Source organism: Aspergillus neoniger (genome assembly GCF_003184625.1).
Source record: "Aspergillus neoniger CBS 115656 unplaced genomic scaffold BO87scaffold_8, whole genome shotgun sequence".
Taxonomy (NCBI): Eukaryota; Fungi; Ascomycota; class Eurotiomycetes; order Eurotiales; family Aspergillaceae; genus Aspergillus; species Aspergillus neoniger.
The window spans coordinates 931,607-952,009 of NW_020291136.1; the positions used below are offsets into that span (position 1 = coordinate 931,607).

General features: G+C 49.7%; 10 protein-coding genes across 10 annotated transcripts; 6 read left to right on the plus strand and 4 right to left on the minus strand.

The window, feature by feature from the left end:
- Positions 1–1,012, minus strand: BO87DRAFT_354372 (presequence translocated-associated motor subunit PAM17). Its single transcript, XM_025621280.1, has 2 exons — positions 406–1,012; positions 1–335 (listed from the first exon to the last, which is right to left on the minus strand). Exons 1-2 carry the CDS (start codon positions 973–975, stop codon positions 159–161), a joined length of 747 nt encoding a protein of 248 aa, XP_025482344.1. The 5' UTR covers positions 976–1,012; the 3' UTR covers positions 1–158.
- Positions 1,013–2,042: 1,030 nt separating this feature from the next.
- BO87DRAFT_302861 (putative integral membrane protein) lies at positions 2,043–3,132 on the minus strand (the record flags this gene model as incomplete). The annotated part of the gene is made up of 7 exons (XM_025619222.1): positions 2,043–2,229; positions 2,279–2,438; positions 2,490–2,541; positions 2,593–2,785; positions 2,846–2,869; positions 2,943–2,980; positions 3,040–3,132. 7 exons carry the CDS (start codon positions 3,130–3,132, stop codon positions 2,043–2,045), a joined length of 747 nt encoding a protein of 248 aa, XP_025482345.1.
- An 890-nt stretch (positions 3,133–4,022) lies between these two features.
- Positions 4,023–7,210, plus strand: BO87DRAFT_374559 (Zn(II)2Cys6 transcription factor). Its single transcript, XM_025622808.1, has 4 exons — positions 4,023–4,074; positions 4,126–5,686; positions 5,741–6,696; positions 6,746–7,210. Exons 2-4 carry the CDS (start codon positions 4,237–4,239, stop codon positions 6,830–6,832), a joined length of 2,493 nt encoding a protein of 830 aa, XP_025482346.1. The 5' UTR covers positions 4,023–4,074; positions 4,126–4,236; the 3' UTR covers positions 6,833–7,210.
- Positions 7,211–7,631: 421 nt separating this feature from the next.
- Positions 7,632–8,888, plus strand: BO87DRAFT_414187 (uncharacterized protein). Its single transcript, XM_025626620.1, has 2 exons — positions 7,632–7,987; positions 8,066–8,888. The coding sequence occupies exons 1-2, from the start codon at positions 7,688–7,690 to the stop codon at positions 8,834–8,836; spliced, it is 1,071 nt and encodes a 356-aa protein (XP_025482347.1). The 5' UTR covers positions 7,632–7,687; the 3' UTR covers positions 8,837–8,888.
- Positions 8,889–9,558: 670 nt separating this feature from the next.
- Positions 9,559–11,475, plus strand: BO87DRAFT_384654 (MFS general substrate transporter; the record flags this gene model as incomplete). Its single annotated transcript, XM_025624690.1, has 7 exons — positions 9,559–9,717; positions 9,780–9,859; positions 9,912–10,092; positions 10,143–10,196; positions 10,275–10,769; position 10,818; positions 10,850–11,475. The coding sequence occupies 7 exons, from the start codon at positions 9,559–9,561 to the stop codon at positions 11,473–11,475; spliced, it is 1,596 nt and encodes a 531-aa protein (XP_025482348.1).
- A 66-nt stretch (positions 11,476–11,541) lies between these two features.
- On the minus strand, positions 11,542–12,264 carry BO87DRAFT_423847 (uncharacterized protein; the record flags this gene model as incomplete). The annotated part of the gene is made up of 1 exon (XM_025627194.1): positions 11,542–12,264. The coding sequence occupies one exon, from the start codon at positions 12,262–12,264 to the stop codon at positions 11,542–11,544; it is 723 nt and encodes a 240-aa protein (XP_025482349.1).
- A 523-nt stretch (positions 12,265–12,787) lies between these two features.
- Positions 12,788–13,445, minus strand: BO87DRAFT_452929 (uncharacterized protein; the record flags this gene model as incomplete). Its single annotated transcript, XM_025628520.1, has 2 exons — positions 12,788–13,329; positions 13,376–13,445. 2 exons carry the CDS (start codon positions 13,443–13,445, stop codon positions 12,959–12,961), a joined length of 441 nt encoding a protein of 146 aa, XP_025482350.1. The 3' UTR covers positions 12,788–12,958.
- A 2,329-nt stretch (positions 13,446–15,774) lies between these two features.
- On the plus strand, positions 15,775–16,954 carry BO87DRAFT_354387 (uncharacterized protein; the record flags this gene model as incomplete). Its single annotated transcript, XM_025621281.1, has 2 exons — positions 15,775–16,178; positions 16,245–16,954. Exons 1-2 carry the CDS (start codon positions 16,058–16,060, stop codon positions 16,952–16,954), a joined length of 831 nt encoding a protein of 276 aa, XP_025482351.1. The 5' UTR covers positions 15,775–16,057.
- An 8-nt stretch (positions 16,955–16,962) lies between these two features.
- Positions 16,963–17,612, plus strand: BO87DRAFT_233636 (uncharacterized protein). Its single transcript, XM_025618782.1, has one exon. The coding sequence runs from the start codon at positions 17,187–17,189 to the stop codon at positions 17,550–17,552; it is 366 nt and encodes a 121-aa protein (XP_025482352.1). The 5' UTR covers positions 16,963–17,186; the 3' UTR covers positions 17,553–17,612.
- A 1,187-nt stretch (positions 17,613–18,799) lies between these two features.
- BO87DRAFT_395103 (uncharacterized protein) lies at positions 18,800–19,684 on the plus strand (the record flags this gene model as incomplete). Its single annotated transcript, XM_025625166.1, has 2 exons — positions 18,800–19,239; positions 19,297–19,684. 2 exons carry the CDS (start codon positions 18,800–18,802, stop codon positions 19,682–19,684), a joined length of 828 nt encoding a protein of 275 aa, XP_025482353.1.
- Between the last annotated feature and the right edge of the window lie 719 nt (positions 19,685–20,403).

Genomic DNA, 20,403 nt, shown 5'->3' on the forward strand with positions numbered 1-20,403 from the left:
GAACATATTCAATAATCATTTTAAATCGCTCACTGATATGAATATTCGTACAAACAGGAGAATAGAGAGAACCCAATCACAGTTCCCAAGAATGCCATAATAACACTCACTCAAAAGGAAATAGGCATCCCATGCAAAACAGAACCACTAAACTAACTTTAAACAATGAAATGACGTCTCTTGCGGTTATACGCCCGCTGATCCTTCAACCACTGGCGATAACCCTGCACACTACCGATCTTCTCACCATAGTAATCCGGAACAGGGTTGGCAATGGAGTTAGACGATGGGTCGACACGGAAACGTCTAATACGGTCGAAGAATTCCTTCTCTTTCTGGACAACAATCCATTATCAGCATTCAAACCGCACTAATAAACTTAAACAAGCAAGGAAGGAAACTTACCACCATAACAGCAGGCTTATATCTCCGATAAACCAACCCCCAGACCGCATTCCCCACAAACGGACCAACAAGCCAACCCGCCGCACCACACGCCGCCGTCGCCATACCCAGCACCACAAACGGATCCAGACCCATGACCTGCGCGCCGAGGGACTCCAGATCCTGCGTCGAGAGAACCTGCACACCAATGACCGTGGTGAACAGGGAGCTCACGATCGACGAGGCAAGCGAGTACCGGCGACGGCTGGCGCGGAGCTTGAAGAACGAGTCCCAGTCGAGACGGACGGCTTCGCTTTTGGCAGCGGCGGCGGAGGAGGAGTTGGCGCGGCGGAGGACCAGAGAGGTGGGGAGCTGCGTTGTCGTCGAGGGACGCAGAGCTGTAGTGGTCTTTAGGGTGTGGGTGCTGCGGACTCGCATGGAGGAGTTGGTGCTTGCGGTCCGGGCTTGAGTGAGCGCTTGATACAACGGGTTGGTGCAGCTGCTGGGGTGGGCGAAGGGGCCCAGCGTCTTGGAGGTGAGGCGTCCGCTCAGCATGGCGGTACGCATCCCGTTGATCGAGGGGGCGTGCATGGTGGATGAATGTTGGGTTGGGAGTGGTAGGTTGTTGTGGTGATGGTGATTTGATTGATTCGTTCTGAAGTTCGGCGGGTGAAGCTGGGGATTATGTAAGCGGGTCTGAGGCATGACCTCATTGGGAGATGCCGCGGTAACTATGGACTATACAGGGGCAGTGCTTGTTTGGAGTGATGAGTGTGCTCAATGGCTGCAATTGCCTTGGATGTGGTTTAGGTAATATGTTAGATTTATTTGGGCGGATTATAGCATTTTCGGTAGGATCTATCGGAGGATCTTGGGCTCTTGAGGAAAATACTCGATTGGGGAGTAACATGCTAGACAAGATGACTGATTAAACATAGCAATACAGAGTATATCTACTGCTCTCGGTTTTTACCAAGCACTACGACGGCTAGTAGATAGTTTGCCTGTACAGCATAATATGGCATGGACTACTCTATACTCCAACGTTTAAGGCATTGCCAAAGTCTAATCAACAACGCCGTGAAGCGGATAAAAAATTTGCATGTCAGGATTAGGTGTACAAATGATTATCCCGCCATGTTGCATTTCCATCACCAAGCCAATTGGTGGTGCGATGTAAAAGAGAAATCTGCCTGGTTGTGATCGGTAGATCTGGGAGTGAAATAAGGGCCGAAAATGAAGATTGCAATCTTGACATTGAATAAGAAGCGTATTGAGACCGTTACCAGGACCAGGGGATCAGGGTACTTTTCAGAATGAAGAGGGGCCGAAATTTCCAGAATTGAAGAAGATTGTATAGGCTGATTGTTTGGCAGGCACTATTTCTGTTATGTAATTTGCTCTTGGTGTTGAATGAGCTCGGCTAAAGAGTGCGGGGGTTCAGAACGCTTTGCGGGGTATCGAGCCAAATAGGTGAAAAAGATGCATAGTTTTGCACAGTATGTTTCCGGAATAAGAAAATCTCGTGTATATCGAATTAATTGACTGAAGTGTTATATGCTGATGGTATATATCGTCTCATCTATACTGTGGTGTTGATTATATCTCGCCTAGATCGAGTAGGCCCACCGCTATACTCTGCAACTCAAGATGTATGATTAAATATTGCCGTTGCTTTTGATAGCTCCAGGGCGAGACTGGGCTTTGACGCTCGTTCCGTATCCGTTCACGCGGCCATAGAGCCATTTGAGAGTTCCCGTGCTCAGCGCCATTGTAACGGCGCTCAGGGCGAAGAGTCCAATGCGACCCTCGAATCCTACAGCCTCAAAAATGGGGTAAGGATACCTGTGCAGTCAGTGAGCTATACTTCTATAGAAGCGAATACAAGACATACCATCCATTGTATTGGAAGCATCGTTCGATCCAGAACCAGTATCCAAAAGCGATGGTGCTGGACAGAGCCAGTGCAGGAAGAACAGTAATAGTCCAAGGAGGTGAAAGAAGAAGAAGGTCAATCAGTAGAACGATAGACGGTATAGCATGGAAGCCGACGTCTTGGTCGCAATATTAGCAAGCTTCCTTCAAGCGATACGAGTCCGACTTACCGGCATGCATGGGAAGTATCACCCAATCAGGAACAACCAAACGCTTATCAATCTGTTGAACAGTTAGGTGGAATTACAATCGTCAATGAAGAAATTAGATTACCAAACGGATCCCCCAATATAGGATGCTGATCAACACTTCCATTGGAGCGCTGCATACAGAAAGAAGGTTCTTGACTAAAAATAGCCGAGCCGATAACGTCATATCCGCCAGCAGACCGGCGGTAAAGGTGAGCGTGGCCAGCGTCAGCCCAATGACCGTCAGGTACTGGAAATGCCAACCATATGCCTCATTACTGCCAGGAAGGTCAATCGACATCTTTGGTTACTCCAGGGCAAGGACATGGGATGCTTACGCCATATTGGGGTTCTCATGCATGCTAGAGAGCGGCTGGTTAGTGAGCGGGCCAAGCACGGGGAGCACGAGCTGTAACAGAACTCAACTCGACATACTACTTGAACGAGAAGAAGAAGCTGGCTAGACCTAGAGACTGCCATGGAAACAAACATCAGCCCAAGGAACGAGGGACCGACTCGGGGAAGTGCTCACATGAACCAAGGCCGAGAAGCCTCTGGACGGGCTGGACAGGCGCTGCAGGGGATGTTGCCGCTGAAGCGACTGAATTGTTCCAGAAGACGCCATACTGGAAGCGGGATAGAGGTAGAAACTGAAGGGGTTTCGATTAATTAGAACGACACTCGGTTACAACCCGGAAAGTTGCAATCACTGCCGAAGAGGCATGAAATGAATAAGAGAGATAGGGATCTCACTAATGCAATGATCTAAAGAGCTGGCTAGGATGCCCGGCTATTCCGGGGAGGCCTTAGTAACCGGGGGCAGCTAAGCCTGACGGGGTAAAGCTGGGCGTAGCTGAACTGGACAGACCGCCGCGAACCGGAGAAACCCGCCGCCCGGACCAGCTGGGCCTTGGCTTATCAGGCCGGTCTGATTGATGGAGACGGCCGATGGTCTCCCCCCCACTGACTGGTTATCGGGTGGGCTTCATGACTGTTGACTGGCTTGTCTTCTCCGCCCGTCTCGTGTAGCATGTATCTTGGTTCGGTGATTACTTCCACTCCTCCCTTTCCTTTCTTATTCACTCCAAAAGTCCCTAAATTTTTGCTGGCTTTTGCTTCTTATCCTGGACAACAATAGCGTCACCCCTATGACCCCCTAATTCTTGGCTACACTTCAGTTTACAACGGAGTCGATCGACTAGTAGGGTTGCTGTCAAACCACATAGATTACCGTGGATTCTTCCCCACACCCCGATGAGTACGAACAACGGGTGTGGGTGTCTTGTCGATTATCGTTTCTTATCGTCTTGGGTGAAACGCCCTACACGCAGGAAAAAAGCCTTCTTCAGCCTCTTGTCTAGATCGTGATCGCTGTCTCGGTCTGTATGGCGATCTTACTCTGCAAGGTAGATCGGAACCATCTCAGATTCCGGACCATTTATCGCTGTGGTCGCGATTGCTGTTTGTCGGATTTAATCCCTCAGCCAGATCGGGTGTGAACTTCCATGCCTCGCCCCAGAAGACCCGGCGCGCCAGAGCCGAAACGACGATCCCGCAAGGGCTGCTGGTAAGTTTGCAGAATGCCTTCTGTATATATCTTTAAACTAACAATTCCCAGGCCGTGCAAAGCCCGAAAGGTGAAATGGTTTGTCTATACCCTCATCTCACTTTTTGCTATCAAAACCGCTCTTCACGGAGGGCACCATGTTATTGGGTTTTGGTGTTGATGATGAAGCTAATTTCATGCAGTGGAGAGGAGAAGCCGTCGTGCCTCAACTGCCGACGCCAGAATGAACCATGTGACTATAGCATCAGGTTGAATTGGGGCGGGAGGACACGGAGAAAATCTTCTATAGACTCCCCCAGCTCTCAGTCCAGTAGTCCACCGGGCCACTATGCCACCTTCAGTTTCTCGCCATCGAACCAATACCATCCGGATGCCCCGAGTCCGGTCCAGCCATACACACCCTTTTCCATGCGAGACGGAACGACTGCGCCAGATCAAGCTGCAGGGGACTTGCTATGGGATGTCGGACTTGCAGGGGGAATGGAAATAGGAACATCCACAACCAGTCCTAAAGGATTACATGATATCCTCCATGAATCTCCGACTGCCTTTGGCCAGTTAAATAATGAATCCAACTGTACAAATGGCAAGACCTCTGTAGACATGGGGGCTACGTCGCAAGATCAAGAAGCGACCTCCCCATGGCCAGATTTGTCCCCCGATTTAGCCACATCCTCGTCGAGCGAGACCCTGCTCGCTTTCTCCCCGCCTGTACCCTCATCGCTGGACACCATCTCATACCCATCGCCTGCAGATACGAACTCGACTATCGGTTCATTCGCGGCTTTTAACTTTTCCTCTGCCACGATATCGAGGCCCATTTCGTTCCTCCGACATACATCGGATCTCCATCATTCCCCACCCGACTCCAATCACATGCCCGAATTTCGTACCGAGTTTTCTAGCTATTCCTCGTCTACGGATGTGATGAGTATCTATGCAGACTTCCAGTCACATTCATCTTCCTCTGCTCAGAATGCGGCATCGCCAGGGTCGGCAGAAGCAAGTTTGCTTTCGTCAGGATTGGCTCACGAGGCCCCAGCGCTGCAGGCGGGTCCAGCCGTCCATACGGAGAACTTCTTCAGCAAGATCATGAACGATCCTCTGCATCCTGATAGCCAATCCGATGGGGTTTATTCTCGCACAGGATACGTCTCCCATGCTGCTGACAGTGCAGGCCAGAGCCTATCGGAACTGGAGGATGTTTCCATGTCGGAAAAGAGATGGCAAGCTTATCTGACCAGGGTCACGGACAATTACGGGTTGGATTGCGGGCGCCCGGATCTCGATCTCAACAAGAACGACGATCATTCCGCCATTGACATCAACTACGCTTTGGATTTGATTAATTCGGACAGTCGACCTTCCGCTTCCAACTCGGAAGGTTTGCATACAGAGAATGCAAAGTACGATGGATCTGACTGCAACAAGCGTAGCTACTATGCATCGCCGGTACCAATCAATATACCGCGGTATCTTTCGCCGTTGCCACCGTCACTCGTAAAGACGCCAATTAATCTGATGTATTTCCACCACTTTCTCAACCATACCGGTCGCATGCTGGTTCCTCATGATTGCGAAAATAACCCGTTCATCTCGGTCTTACCGACCAGTACGTACCATTAGAGGACTTTACTCAGCGCGTTTACTGACATGAACTAATTAGTGGCAATTGGCGACTCTAATCTTCTAAACTTGATGCTGGCATATTCTGCTAGTCATCGGGCGCGGTATCTGGGCCATCCTGAGCCCGCAACCCGAATTGCACACTGGGTGAGCAATGTCTTTCCCACTCTGCGCTTGGCGCTTGAGGATCCCCGTGAGAAGGTGACCGACAGTCATCTTGCGACTGCCATCATGCTTCTTTCTCTTAAAATCATATCTCCCAGCACGTTTGAAGTGCCCATCCCATGGCAAAGTCACTTGAAGCTTGCTCGGGATCTGTATCTGGCACGACAAGAGCAGATGTCATACCCTGGAAATCGTGTCGGCGCATTTCTCACGCGCTGGCTGGGATACATCGATCTCATGGGCGCTCTATCGTGCCGGGAAAGTGGACCACCACTGTCTGCATATCAATCTGTTCTGGCGGTCTGCTCTGATGCAGGAACACATGGCGAATATTGTGTTGACTGCTTCAGTGGGTTTACGCCCAAGACTGGCTTGTTTCTAATGCAGCTGGGAAGATTGACTCATGAGTGTGACAACGAGCGTTTCGACGAGAACGGAGTCTTTCTTCCTGACTGGGAACCATCACCAGGTGTTGCCTTTGAAGCCGAAGCCTTGATAGCGGATCTTGGCGCTTTGGAAACCTACGCCTATGCTGATGCAGCGCACTTCGGTCCGAGCAAGACCGATTTTCTAGCCACTGACCGGGCCTTTCGCTATGCAGGGCTGTTGCACCTTCATCGTCGGGTGCTCAATGCGTCGCCCTTTTCAGAGGCGGTTACGGGGGCCGAACAAGAGCTCTTCAAGGCAATAGGCGATATCCGGCAGAGTGCGTCTGCAGAGGTCGGGGTTCTGTTCCCGCTGTTCACTGCAGGCTGTGAAGGTCGAGATGCCGCGCAACGAGCAGAAATTCAAGAGCGTTTCGATTTCCTCGAAAAAACAGGAATGAAACAGGTGAGTCGATAGCCATTCGCGCAGTTAACATGTCTGACTTTGTCTCTAGATGCAAAGCGCTCGTACGCTGATGCAGCGATGCTGGTCCGAAGACTTGCCGTGGATCGCATTGGCTCAGGGCGAGTTTCTAGGGTAGCCAGGCAGGTAGAATTCTGCACATCATTCTTGCTCATAAGCAATTGCTACTGGGTGAAGTGCATGTATTGTACCTGTACCTGCAGGGTGCGTCACGCTTACTGCGTTTATCTCATATATGAAGCGAACGCAGACAGCAGGCCTGACTTTACTGAACATACTATGTACATATTCGGAGGCCGTTAAGGGATGGTCATTTGTAGAAGCTGTTGGTCTTGGAACCGCCCATTACAAGTGTCGTAGTACCACCACACCCAAGGCACGTTGTATACTCAGAAAAAGTGATTGTTTGTCTCTTTGCTCGAATGGCCACACGAGGGTTTCAGATTTCTCTCTAGTAGCTTTATCATCCAGCTTAGTAGATGATTCTACATTTCCTTGAAGCGAGACCAATTCGGTTTCACCTCATTCTACCCTCCGCAAACTATATCTTAGTAGCGATCGCTAAGAATTCTACTATTATTTTGAGGCCCTCATCTCTTCTATCCCTTTATACTCTTCATAATCCCCTCTTCTACAGATCTCGGTAGCGATCTGCGAAATATCCTCTATAAAGGCCACTGGTACTCTGACTGCTTCCAACCAACACAATTTTTCCTGGATTCGCATCGAATACCTTGACACCTAACGAAAAGAGAGGTTGCCTGGTGACGAAGCACGCCACGAAGCTGTGACGTGAAGAACTTCACCAAACGCCCACTAGGTACCAGCGCCACTTCCCAAAATGGAAGGGTGCCCCTCCCAGCCATACCAGGATGGTCCTCAGAGTGATTTGGGAACCATTCTAGTCCTAATACTTATAACCATAGTGTTTCTTTGCTTTTTGGTCTATCGCATAGAATCTTATGTACTCCTGATGCTTCAGACGTGCGAGCGGACAGACATGGCTCACAAGAAGGATAAGAATAGTCTGCAGCTGGAGCGGACCGCGCTGGCTCCAGTGAATCCTTGTGCTCAGAATACTGCTCCGCTCTCCAGTCTCCTGGACAGTGGACTGGACGACATCAAAGTCCCCAGCCTGCAGCCATTGTCACCTATCAGAACGCCTTCTATTGTCCGGATCACAATTCAAAAGGAGCCTACACAGAGAGCGACGAGCCTGCTCATAGACCAGCACGTCGACAATCTGTCTATTCCCGTGCTGGAACCCCAGAGAGTGAGTCCTCGTTCTAATTCAACTACCACTATAACCCAAGTTCGACCTCCATGGTTAACCCGTCTGGTGTGCGTCAAGAAACAGCCGTTCGTCACCATGAAACCACCAGTGCTTGTGCCGTGGGATGGTACAATCAAATGGGCTATCCGAGGATCCAGTATTTTTGAGACTACGGATGAAGAACTCGACGCGTTGCTGTACCGCCCGAATATTGTCAGCAAGGAACCTCCAACTGAGCTCTGGATGTTCCAGTTTGGCTTGCGCTATATCCCTGCTGAAGGTGACAGAGATGTACACCGCGCCGTCACTATTGAGAATCTACCATCAGATGTGACCCTGCAGCAACTCTTACCTCTAGTTACCGGCGAAATCTACTCAGCACACTTCCTCGATACTGTATCTATCACGGGGTCAAACACTGCTTTCATCGTCTTCGTTGCCCAGGCAGATACTGTTGACTTTCTCAAAGATTCCGGCGGTAGTCTTGCCCTGAGGACGACACAGGCTAAAGTGACCCTAGTCCCGACTCCAACTTATCCTATGGCGGCTAGTATGGCACGGCTGGTTTTCGAAGAGGGTCATACGCGGTGTGTCTGTATATCTGGTGTGCGGGATACTTTGAAGGGAGAGATTCGTCGGGTCTTGGGCCGGTCGCCGTTCTTGGATCATCTCGAACGGATCGAGGACGGACAGGTGCTTGGGGATGTCTATGCTCGGTTTCACTCTATCAAGGTGGCCACTGCCGCCTATAACCTTCTGGAGAGTCATCCGAGCTTCCAGAAGTGTAAACTCCGGTTTCTGGCAGCAAGACCTTTGGCGCGGCAACCTCGTATCGGAATTTGGGATTGAAGAGCAGTCTCGTCTTTCCGCACGTCTGTACAGTAGCTAGCCTTTATATCGCTTCATTGCTGGCGTTAATGGAGATCCTTCAGTAGTAACCGGGACTTGGTAAGCAAGTAAGCAATGCCTAGAATTTCCCCGCATGGGGGCGGGTCTCCAGCATTCCTAGCCGAGCTCTCCCCGGCTTTGACCCATCCACAGTAACCATCGCATCATCCATTGCCATTGATCCGCGGGTACACTACTTAAGACAACACAGCTTCGATGTCATTACTCCAGCTGAATTCGGAAGGGAACTTGATCGCCGTGCTAGCGCATTCCACGGTAACACACACATAGCCGACTCAGACATGGAAGTCCTTGCTTCATCCTGTGCAGACTTCCAACGCGGGGAATAACCCTTCGTTTGGGCCCGACTAACTTTTGGGTTTCCTCCTCCAGTTTATCTCGGGCCAATCGTTCTCACGCTCACCCTTGGCGATCATTATGATGGGTTTCTCACTGGCTCCGTTGGCGCTGATCGGTCTGTCTATCCTCGCTTCTTGACCCTAGATCCTTCGCGAAGAGCATCGTCATTCAGCTGCAGCTACGATCACGATGGGATTACCAATTGCCGGAAGCCCACCCTTTAAAACGCTACTGGTACCTCCCCTCCTCCCTTCACTGCTCCTCTCCAGTGATTTCTTTTCGCTCCTCAACCTCCATCTCTCCCAGTGCCACACAACATCACAATGGCGCAGGTCGACGAGAAACCAGCGATGCACAATTCCTCCCGTGGTATGGTGGATACCGAAAAGGCTACTACAGTTCACGGCTCACCAGAGGAGTCACAACTGGATTTCCTGGATGACCCAGATGAAGGCTTGAGTGAGGAGGAAAGGGCGAAGATCGTGAGTAACCTGCCCAGGTCAACACTAATAGGGGTATTGAGCTGGACTAATGCAATCACCAGGATCGTGCATTACTGTGGAAACTTGATTTGCGGCTCATCCCGTGGTTGAGCTTGCTGTACCTGATTTCTTTCTTGGACAGGTATGCATAATTGCTCCAATGACCGTTTTGGAAATTAATGTGGCTTTAATAGAACAAATGTTGGCAATGCCAAGCTCGCTGGTCTCCAAGGGGACCTACATATGACTAATTCGCAGTACAACGACTCTTTGACCATTTTCTTCGTGTCATACGCGATCTTCGAACCTATCACCAATGTTCTCCTCAAGCGCTGGCGACCTAGCGTGTTTATTCCGATTATAATGGTAGTATGGGTATGGACAACGAGGTCTTACGCTGGTTGATCTGCGCTGATTTGAGACAGGGTATATGCATGACTTGTATGGGACTCGTACACAACTTCTCTGGGATTATGGCGGTGAGTGTCTGCATACATCAACAAGTTCCGAATAGCAGAATTCGCGCGGCGCAATTATTGGCCTGCTGACAGTAGTAGGTACGATGGTTCCTTGGCCTGGCGGAAGCCGGTCTCTTTCCTGGCGTTGGATACTTCTTATCCTGCTGGTACAAACGATCCGAATTCGGCGTTCGCATGGCCATTTTCTTCTCCGCCGCTGCCCTCGCGGGGTCATTTGGAGGATTGCTCGCGGCTGCGATCGCCCTGATGGATGGCATCGGAGGCAAGGCGGGCTGGTCTTGGATCTTCATTCTCGAGGGTCTGCTGACGATCGTCATCGGCGTGCTGTCCGTATGGATGGTCTACGACTTTCCGGACCAGGCCAAATTCTTGTCCGAAGCGGATCGCAAGCGTGTACTGCGTCGTCTGGCGGCTGACAAGCAAGCCAGTGCCGGGTATGAGAAGTTTGAGATGACTTATTTCTGGAGCAGTCTGAAGGACTGGAAGACGTATCTCAATGCGATCATCTACATGGGTTCATGCATGCCGCTATATGCATTCTCCCTGTTTACCCCGACTATCATCAATGAGCTAGTATGTCCTCTACATGTTGACTATAGTAAACAGTACTAACCGTAATAGGGTTTGTTTTGTACTCCTCTGATTTGATAGAGATCTAACCGGCGCAGGCTATACCGCGATTCAGGCGCAGCTGCTCAGTGTCCCGCCTTATGCCGCGGCAGCTATCGTCACCGTGGCAATCGGTTTTATCGCAGATCGGACCGGCCAACGTGGCATCTGCAACATTGCGGTGTCACTCCTCGGCATCGCTGGGTTCTCCTTGCTTCTTGGGGCCAATTCCGCAGGTGCACGATATGCAGGGGTATTCCTGGGCGCCATGGGCATCTACCCCGCGATCTCGAACACGATTTCCTGGGCCAGTAACAACGCAGAGGGTATGCATCTCAATGATAGTAGAGAATCATGGCTAACGGTGACAGGTGTGTACAAGCGCGGTGTCACGCTAGGTATTGTCATTGGCTGGGGCAACCTGAACGGCGTGGTGTCATCCAACATCTACCGCGGCGGAGACGCGCCTCAGTACTATCCGGGTCACGGGGCGGTGCTGGCATATTTGGTGCTGTTCCTGTTTGGTGGATCAGTCGTGCAGTATGTTCTCCTCCGGCGGGAGAACGCGAAACGCCGTCGGGGAGACCGAGACCACTGGATAGCAGGACTGGAGAGACAGGAGATCGAGAAGCTTGGAGACAAGCGGCCAGACTTTATATACACGCTGTAACTCTACCAGATCCAGCAGAAACCCAAACAACATCATCACTCACTTCCCCAATCCACAATCTATAATCTAAACCCCCTCCCTCACCGTATAATAATTCACAATATCCTGATCCTTCTTCGGCCCCTTGACCACATGTCTACTCGCCCAACTAACCACCTCCCCAATCCCATCCCCATCCCCATCCCCACCATCACTATCATCCTCAGTCTTCACCACCCGAAACGCATACGCCGTCCGATACATATCATTAATACAGAGATGATTCCCCCTCGCCGTAACCACCACCGTCTGTTTCCCCCGTCCTTCTCCTCCAGGTATAGTCGCCGGCGGCGGCACCGGCGCACTCACAAACTCCTCCCCTTCCTCATCCTTATCCTTATCCACATCCCCACCACTCCCAGATTCATCATTATCAAGAAACTCCATCCCATGAAACAAATAATCCGCGACCTTCTCATCACCCACTTTCACAAACCAGACGGATAAATCATCCTTAACTGTAGGTGTGAATGTCGCTGTAGATGGGGATGGTTTCAACCTCCAGATATAACTCTTCTTCCATTGGAGATTATGTCCGATGTGTGGCGGCAGGGTGCCCGTCTCGGTGTAGAGGAGTTGGCGCTGCGGGGAGGGGGGATCTTGTGTGGTGTCAGGAAGAGAGGTGAAGGATGCGGTGCCGTGCAGGTTGCCGTTGATGTCGTGCGGGTTGGCGCTTTTGAGGACTCGGAGGAGGGTCCAGTTTTTGGTGGGGAGGGAGGTGAAGAGGGTATTCAAGTTGAGGGTTGTCATTGTGGGGGCATGGTATGGTTGTGTGTGGTTGTGGTGGTGTGGTGAAGAGAGGTGGGAGAGTGACGGTGACGGAGGGATGGAGGAATGGAGGGGGGAGAAGGGCGGGTGGAGATGCGGGAGGTGGATGTTGACCCACTGAGCTAATAGTAGTCTTGGGTTAATACTTAATAGATCTAGTATTGAGCTATCATCAATGGAGTGAGTTTGATTATTTTGAAGTTTCTCATTGACGATCTTCATTGATGATAAGTAATACAATATTTCGTTCCATTGAATGCGTCTTGTAAATTTGAACGCCCACTTTTTATCAACTGGTCTGGCACCAGTTCTCACAATTCCTAATTCTAAAAAGTCGCTAACAGATCTCTACTACTCAAGTCTGAAATGCTCATTCGAAGTACCTACTACTGCCACACATGTATATTTGTACATTCTGCGGTATCATAATCTAACCTCATATTCTCTACAGCGCAAACCCACATCGACTTACTCCCCGGCACGCATTACGAATCCAATGTATAAATCCTGATCAAACTGGAATTATATCAAAAACCGAAGAAAGCTTTTGCTCATTATTCTATCTGGTTAACTTTTATCTACCCATAGCAACCATAATAGCAGCATAATTTGCTCCGTACAAGCATACACTCATCACTGACGCAACAACTATCCCAGCAACACCATCTCGCATGACCTAGTTGTGCCTAGGCGGATCCTGCGGCTTGTCATCGAGGGGCTTAGGCTTAGGCTGGGGCTTCGGCTGGGACTTCGGCTGAGGCTTTGGTTGAGGCCGAGGTTTTGGCTGAGGATTCTTAGGAGGCTTCGGTCCATCGTCGCGCTTCTGTGGGGGATTCGGGTCGTTGGGAAGGGGTCCGTCCTTAGGGTATTGAGGGATGGGCTTGGGCTGATCATGGGGCTGGGGATCATTCACAGGCTTGGGAGCGTCGGGTGTAGGCTCATCCTTAGGAGGCTCCGGGGCGTCACGCTTGTTGTTGTCGTGGGGTTTTGGAAGAGGAGCGTTGGGAGGAGGGTTGGGGTGGTGGTGAGCTTGGATATCAGTAGGGCCTGGTGGTGTTAGCTTAAGGGTATGTCAAGGTGTTGCAGGACATACGTGGAGCAGGAGGAGCAGCGACAACCAGGCCGGCTACCAGGAAGGTAGAGAGAACTGCAGAGAACTTCATTTTGGAGGACGACAAAGATTGAAGGGATTTGAAGGCTAAGAAAGGGCGGTTCTCTTTATTAGTGAGTTTTAGTGTTGCTAATGAGTCAATAGCCGGGCTTCAATGTCCCTTACATATTTTTCGACATGCATGTTCGGAGCATCATTGGCCTCAACAGTCCAGTTCTCAACTACGAACTGCAGAAAACTTCATCCGGTGTTTTCATCCGAATACCCTCGTGCTATCTTTGTCTAGACTGAATAAACTTTGCATCTATCGAACCATGGGCTTGATGTATCAGCCCTGCCGTGTTTCAACCTTGCATCAAGTTAGCAGAATTCTAAGTAGAATGGGATCAGCATTGGATAAACCAGTCGAGAATTTTCCACTCATCAACAGTCTTAGGAAATATGTAACGACTAGCAGTTTCATCTCTGTTCAAACTACATTCGCTTTCTCCGCAACTGCCCCAAAATTGGGTCCAGGTACGGTGCCCATGCAATATTCTTCGGCTTCTCGGGCTGGCAGCGTTCGTCGATCATGAAGCTTTAGCGTTCTAGATGTCGATCAGATGCTATTATTTTACTGGGATTGTGAGTCGACTTTTAGTTGACAGTCACTGTGACCATCTCATGAACCACAAATCAGGCGTATTGCAGGGCCAGTTTTCAAGATGTTGCTACGTTCATATCACCAGTAAGAGCGAGCTTTTCCTAATATCCGGATAGGACATAAACCATATTTGTTCTTCGGAGAATGTCTAAGTTTTTATACATCCCCACCATGTTTCTGAACTGATACCTCCCAGTCTAAGATCCCGACTACCGGATAACCTTATATCCAGTCCCTGGACCCTCAGACCAATCCCCAATTCTACCGGTGCAGGGTTTTCCTCATCTGAAACACTCACACTTACAGAAGATATATCTCTATATGCTCATACCACCTATCAATCTAGAACCGAGCAGCCGGACGTACCTAACATATTTGGTATATATCCGTGCCCGCATAGGGGCAGTTATAACCCGATCTAGAGCACAGGAAAACTTTAAAAACAGGTACAGAAATTGTTATGTCGTAGGCTATGTGATTGTAGGTAGTCGTTTGATATACTACCAACAATATAGGCATTGCGGATAAGAGGGAAACATGACAATATTCTAGTCATCCCTTAGTGAAACTTCAACGACCTTCTAATTCATGATTCATGAATATGGCAGCGCGGTAGTGTTCTTACTACTTACTTCTGTCCGTAAAGAAGTAACATAAGCTCTACTCCTTCACTCCAACACAAGAATAGAATATGAATAAGCAAAAAAAAAAAATCATCACTCGGATGAAGTAATGCTCTCCGTGATCGGCACTGCGAACCGAACCGTGAGTTAAATGAAACTTGGCTATACTTAGCGGGACAGATTGCAAAGTTTGATGATGAAGTAAGAAACGAGAGGGAGAATATTCTCGTAGTATGTTTAATGCTGATCATTGCTTGAGTTGCTTGGTCAGTTTCTATAGTAGTTCTCGAGCTAGGTTGTTGGGGTACTGATTATATTTTAGTGTGAGTCCTATCTTTATAGTAGCTGTCAGGGTAATGACTTGATGTTTGTAAGAATGGATAGTGCCTTGACCCTCTTATTTGATATATAGACAGCCTCAACTAAGTATCAAGGATCAAGCAATATTGTCAGTACGAATATTCAGCCAATACTCTTGTATTTGAGATATCATTTCCTAAGAGCAGTAAGAGATCCCGAAAGCGGTAGTACCACTTTGGCTGAGCCTTTTCCAGCTGCGTTCCCCTAGTAAATAGTAAAAGCAGTGGCAGAAACCGTCACCGACCGCCCTATTGACCGCTCAAAGCGGCAGAACCTAGCGAACCTCGCTGCGAAAAGCCCGGATTTAAGCGGATTTAAGACATTCCAGTTCCCAGAACACTCACCTGAAATCTGTATGTTTTTTGACCGCTTTTCGGCAGGGTGGCAGAAAATGGTCGCCAGCGAGTTACCTACATTGGAGTATTAGTGTTGTTGTGGATATCGATGAGCAATATCTATTATTTTGATGGATGGTGTCTATCTGTGTATCTGTGTGGTCGAGTTAATGAATATGGCATGTTGTTGTCCTGTATAGCTTGATTTGTTAGACATTCGTCGTTGTTGACTTTGCTATACTAAGTATCCATAGGACCTAGGGCCTCTCCGTGGTCACAGTATCGTCTAGATACTCTTCTTTTTGATGAAGGATTTCATGCCAGTATGATGGGAGTAATACTACTAGTAAAGAGTTTTTACTCTGTTTATCTGATGGTTGCTTTCATCGAAGAAGCGTATTCAATTGTTGCTTGTTGCCCGACCGAAACCAGTTTCCCAATTAGCTTGATATCATATGCGTTTGTAGATGAACTAATATCATCAAGTTATGTCGAGATCAGAGCTCAGTATCATCAAATACAGCCTAATGCTCCATGCTACTAGACCAAGCTCATCGATTAATGCAACATGTGCGGGGATCATGGCGTGCGCAAGAACCCCGCATGCCACCGCCGACGATCCATCTCTATCTTTCATTCTTGAATTCTCGAAGTCAATCATCGTATCAATCAAGTCGTACAAAATAGAGCAAATCATCCAGTCATGTCCTCACAAAAAGTCTATCTGGACCATCTGCTTCTCCAATTCAGCAAGGAAGAGTTCGAGTCGCCGTCCAAATGGTTGACTGATCACTTTACCATCATTGAAGGTGGCACTCATGCGGGTAAGATATCAATTGGCCCTTGTTGACTATCGGATAAGATCTTTTGCACATGCTTATACCCGGCAGGTGGTCTGAGTCGCAACAAACTAATAATCTTCCCCGACGGAACTTATCTGGAACTCCTTAACTGGATAACCAAACCAGAAGATTGGAGGGGCCGACCGGGAGATTTTGCGCTTACTTCTTTGGCACCCGTCTCGGCCGAAGATAACCATGACCGTATAGTCAAAGCGCTGGATAACATCTCTGATGACAGCCTGGGGGTGACGTACTCGCAGCCGATCGACGGAGGACGTCAGACACCCAGTGGGGTTGATATTCGTTGGAAGCTACTGAAGGCACGTTATTCCGATACGCAATCAACTACGCCAGATCTCCATCCTCGAGGCCGCACAGATGCACCCTTCTTCTGCCATGATGTCACGGACAGGGTTCTGCGCATCCCGTATGATCAGTCTTCTGTCGTTGATCACCCGTCAGGCGCGACAGGGATTGCGGGCATCGAGCTGCTCGTGCCTAAAGATAGACTGCAATCCTATGTGGCCCTTTATACGTGCATAGTGGGAGCATCCCCGCGCTTGTCCACTACCGAAGCGGAGTTCGAGCTCAAAGCGCCGGGTTCCCTAGATTTCTCCGGAGTTCTTCGCATTCGGGCTGCAACGTCAGAAAATGATGATCAATATCTGCGGGAGAAAGGGATTGGCATTTCATCTCTGATAATCCGATCGAAAGCTATCGGGGATTTTCGTTTTCCTGTATCAGATTATCTGCATTGAGGTGCTCGTGCTAACCCGTATGTACCAATGCAATGTTGCAACCTATGCCGTAAGGTATTAGTCGAAGAGATGGATTATCAACCGATGTATCACTGTACTGCAGTCGCAGATATCAGTCCCTTGTAGCGAAATCATGATGTATGCGCATTGCCTGTATCTGATAACTTCATGAGGTCCTAGTAGACCATAAGTAGTCCTAGATGCTCTTGCCAACTGTTCCAAAAACAGGCAGATGCCTGATCGAGCAAGGGATCTGTCATCCTGGCTTTTCCGACCGTATAATGATCTTTTTATAGGTCGCAGATCGATCAGGAGGTACATGGCCCTTGCTTATCATTTCCGCATTAGTAGAAATTGTTCTGGCTTGCTAGAATGCCCGCGGGGCATCTGCTTGAAGTCAGCTGTGTTGCTCACCGCTGGAGTGGTCACTGGGATGAGCTCGTTCAGCTGCTTCAGCGCATGCTGCGGAGTCGTATCGCTAAAGGTAGCCGTACTTCTACTCCTATCTGCACCGGGTGAGCCACACTGGGACAGGTCCTGGTGGCGTCATGGACACATTCCTCCCTGCCCCTGGAATGACCGATCAGCCCGGGGATGAAGGAGATCGGTTCCATCCGGCATCCAGAGTGATCCGTGGATCCACGGCTTTTAAACTCAAATCAGAGGAATGTGTCAAACGATATCAACAATGTGAACTTAGAATTCATGTCATGTAGATGTTAGATTGTTGAGTGGTGAGCAAAGCGACTGATAGATTGGGGCGATTGCAGATATTCATCAGTCATCCAAGGAGGCGACTGAAGCCAATAACTCTGAGACACTTCCCCAGGATTACACCCTCGCAATAACCCTGGATGTGAAGGTATCACGGCACCGTTGCATTGTGGGGCTTGGAACCAGGCGCCCCAGATTATTGGGAATAGTGTGCTGCAGAAGATACCCACAGGGCAGTTTGACAGGGCAACAGCCACGGATTCGGGACGACGCATGCGGCGAGGGTTGAGGGGGGAAAGACTGAAAGGGTCCGCGGAAAGCAGGAAGATGTAACGAGGTACTGTTAGGGAGATGGGGACAAGTGGATCCCAGTTGCAGGGTGTTGAGATTTGAGGATGATGAAGATGAAGATCTGGGAAAGTAACAGACTACAGAATAGAGTCAAGAGGGGGGCAAGAAAAGAAGAAAAGAATGAGATGCGATGGGGCCCAAATCAGCGAGAAAGGCGTTCAGGGTCCAGACTGCGCGGCCATAGATTAAAATAACCGGCAACTAAACTGGAGGAGGAAAAGAGCATCAGCAAGACTTCGTAAAGGACTCCATTCTTACGCAAACCTGGACTTCGGGCGCAAATGAATTTTCGGCGCTACGCAGTGGGCCTAACCAGGGCGAAGCAGGACTAAGCAGGACTAACCCCCAAGGCAGTAAGCATCATCCGCCCGTGTCTCCTCCGGCCGCAACCGGCCAGGCAATCCTTCCTCACTCAATCTTCCTGTCTCCTCTTCCTGCCCTCCTTTCGTAATTATTATTCTATCGTTTCCTTATCCTGTCTGGTCCTTTTCGCTCCCTCGCCTATTCCCGCTGTTGTCGAGGGCATCTCATCGGTCCATCTATCCCGTCACTCGTTCGACTCGGTCTCCCACCACTACCACCACTCTCAACTGCCACCTTCGCTACGCCCGTCCATCGCCAATTATCATATTCTTTCCCTCCCCGCCACCACCACCACCACTCACTCGCCTTGGACTAGATCATTATCGTCATATCATGGTGGGCACCTCCCAGTGAACGATTTCTCTCCTCCCCCCGACGGTCCCCACCGCCCTCCTTTCAGCCGCAAGATACCTCGTCATGGCACGTTGGCCCCGGGCCTTGACCCTCAGCCATGCTGCCAATTCGACCTCGACCATGCTCTTCTATATCTCCTTGATCTCCATCGCTCTCTCGACCGTTGTTCGCGCTCACACTGTCACCCTTCTCCCATCTGCCGCCTCGTCCGACTTCCCCTCATGTGCTTTGACCTGCTCGGTCTTAAAGGAGGCCCAGAATGAGTGTGTGCCTCCCGTCGCCGCCCAGACCGATCATGCGACCTACGTCTCGTGCTTCTGTCAGTCAGCTCTGCTCGACCAGATTCATTTTCCGACTGGGGTCTGCACAGAAAGCTGCCCCAGTGCGTCGGATCGTGCGTTGATCCGGACATGGTATGACGAATTCTGCTCGTCCGAGGACACCCTCGCCGCAAGAGACACCACTACCTCCATTTTCGCGAGAGATGCGCGCTCCCAGACCTGGTAGGTAGCCCCCGCTCCAGTGACCACCTGTACCGGCGCAAATGTTAACATAACTAGGTGGACCACCCACTACCAGTGGGTGATCATGGTTATTGTCCTGGTGGTCGCGTTTTCCGTCATCACCGTCGTGGGCGTCTGGCTCAAGCGTCGCCATGACCGAAAATACCCTGGCCTCTACCACGCTACTAACACGGCAGGAACGGATAGCGCACTGTTGGCAGCCCGTCAGCAGGACAACAGTTCCTCGCCTCAACCGGGACCTCCCCCACAGGGCTCGTTCAGACCCGGCCGATTCGATCCCACGTTAAACTCCGAGTCGATTGCCAGCAGTTCGCGCACCAATATCACCGCTCCGACGACCCGGCCCGCTCGAAGTTCGTCGCGTCTACAGAAGGCCCAGCCAGTCCCGGAGGGCGATATCGAAATTCGCGAAGTTCACCGGTGATCTCCGTGCATGATTACGGTTTCTTTCTTTTTGTTGTTTGCTTTTTCTCTTTTACTTCAAGTGTCAATCTTTTCCTACTTTGAGAGCGGGAGAAATGCGCCGTTCACATCTTTAGTACCGGCATGATGTGGGTAAAGCCAGTCGGGAAACAAATCCGCGCAGCTCGCGAAACAAACTTGCATATACCTGGCGTTCACGTGTTTGTGGGGTTCAACTGGGAAGCTCATGTCCAGTTTCAGTCCGATTCCCTATCGTCCCACCCTTACACTTCTTTTCTTCTTCGTCGTCTTTTGGCTCTCTGCCTCACCTGCTCCGAATGATTGTGCATAAATATGGTTCAGGTTTTCATTTGGCTGTGGTTACTTTGACTCTTGTGATCGAATATAGTCCTTTCCGTTGCTCGCTTTCTTTGGTGCATCGATTTTATACTCCTATACTCGGAGCATGACCAGGATCGAATATATATATATGACTGATTTGTAAGATTCTTATTTTGATTGAGCAGGGAATGCACCTACCAATGCAATAACAGAAATCAATGAAAACAAAAAGTGACACAATATACTGTTTTCAAAGTGCCTTAGATTCAATATTGCAATCTGCTAATACATCACTATGTTCATTTCAGGGTCAAACTACTTACTCCGAATACTAGTACTAACATGACAAAAATTTATATCTCTAAACACTAATTCATTAAACCCTTAGTCTAACCCAAA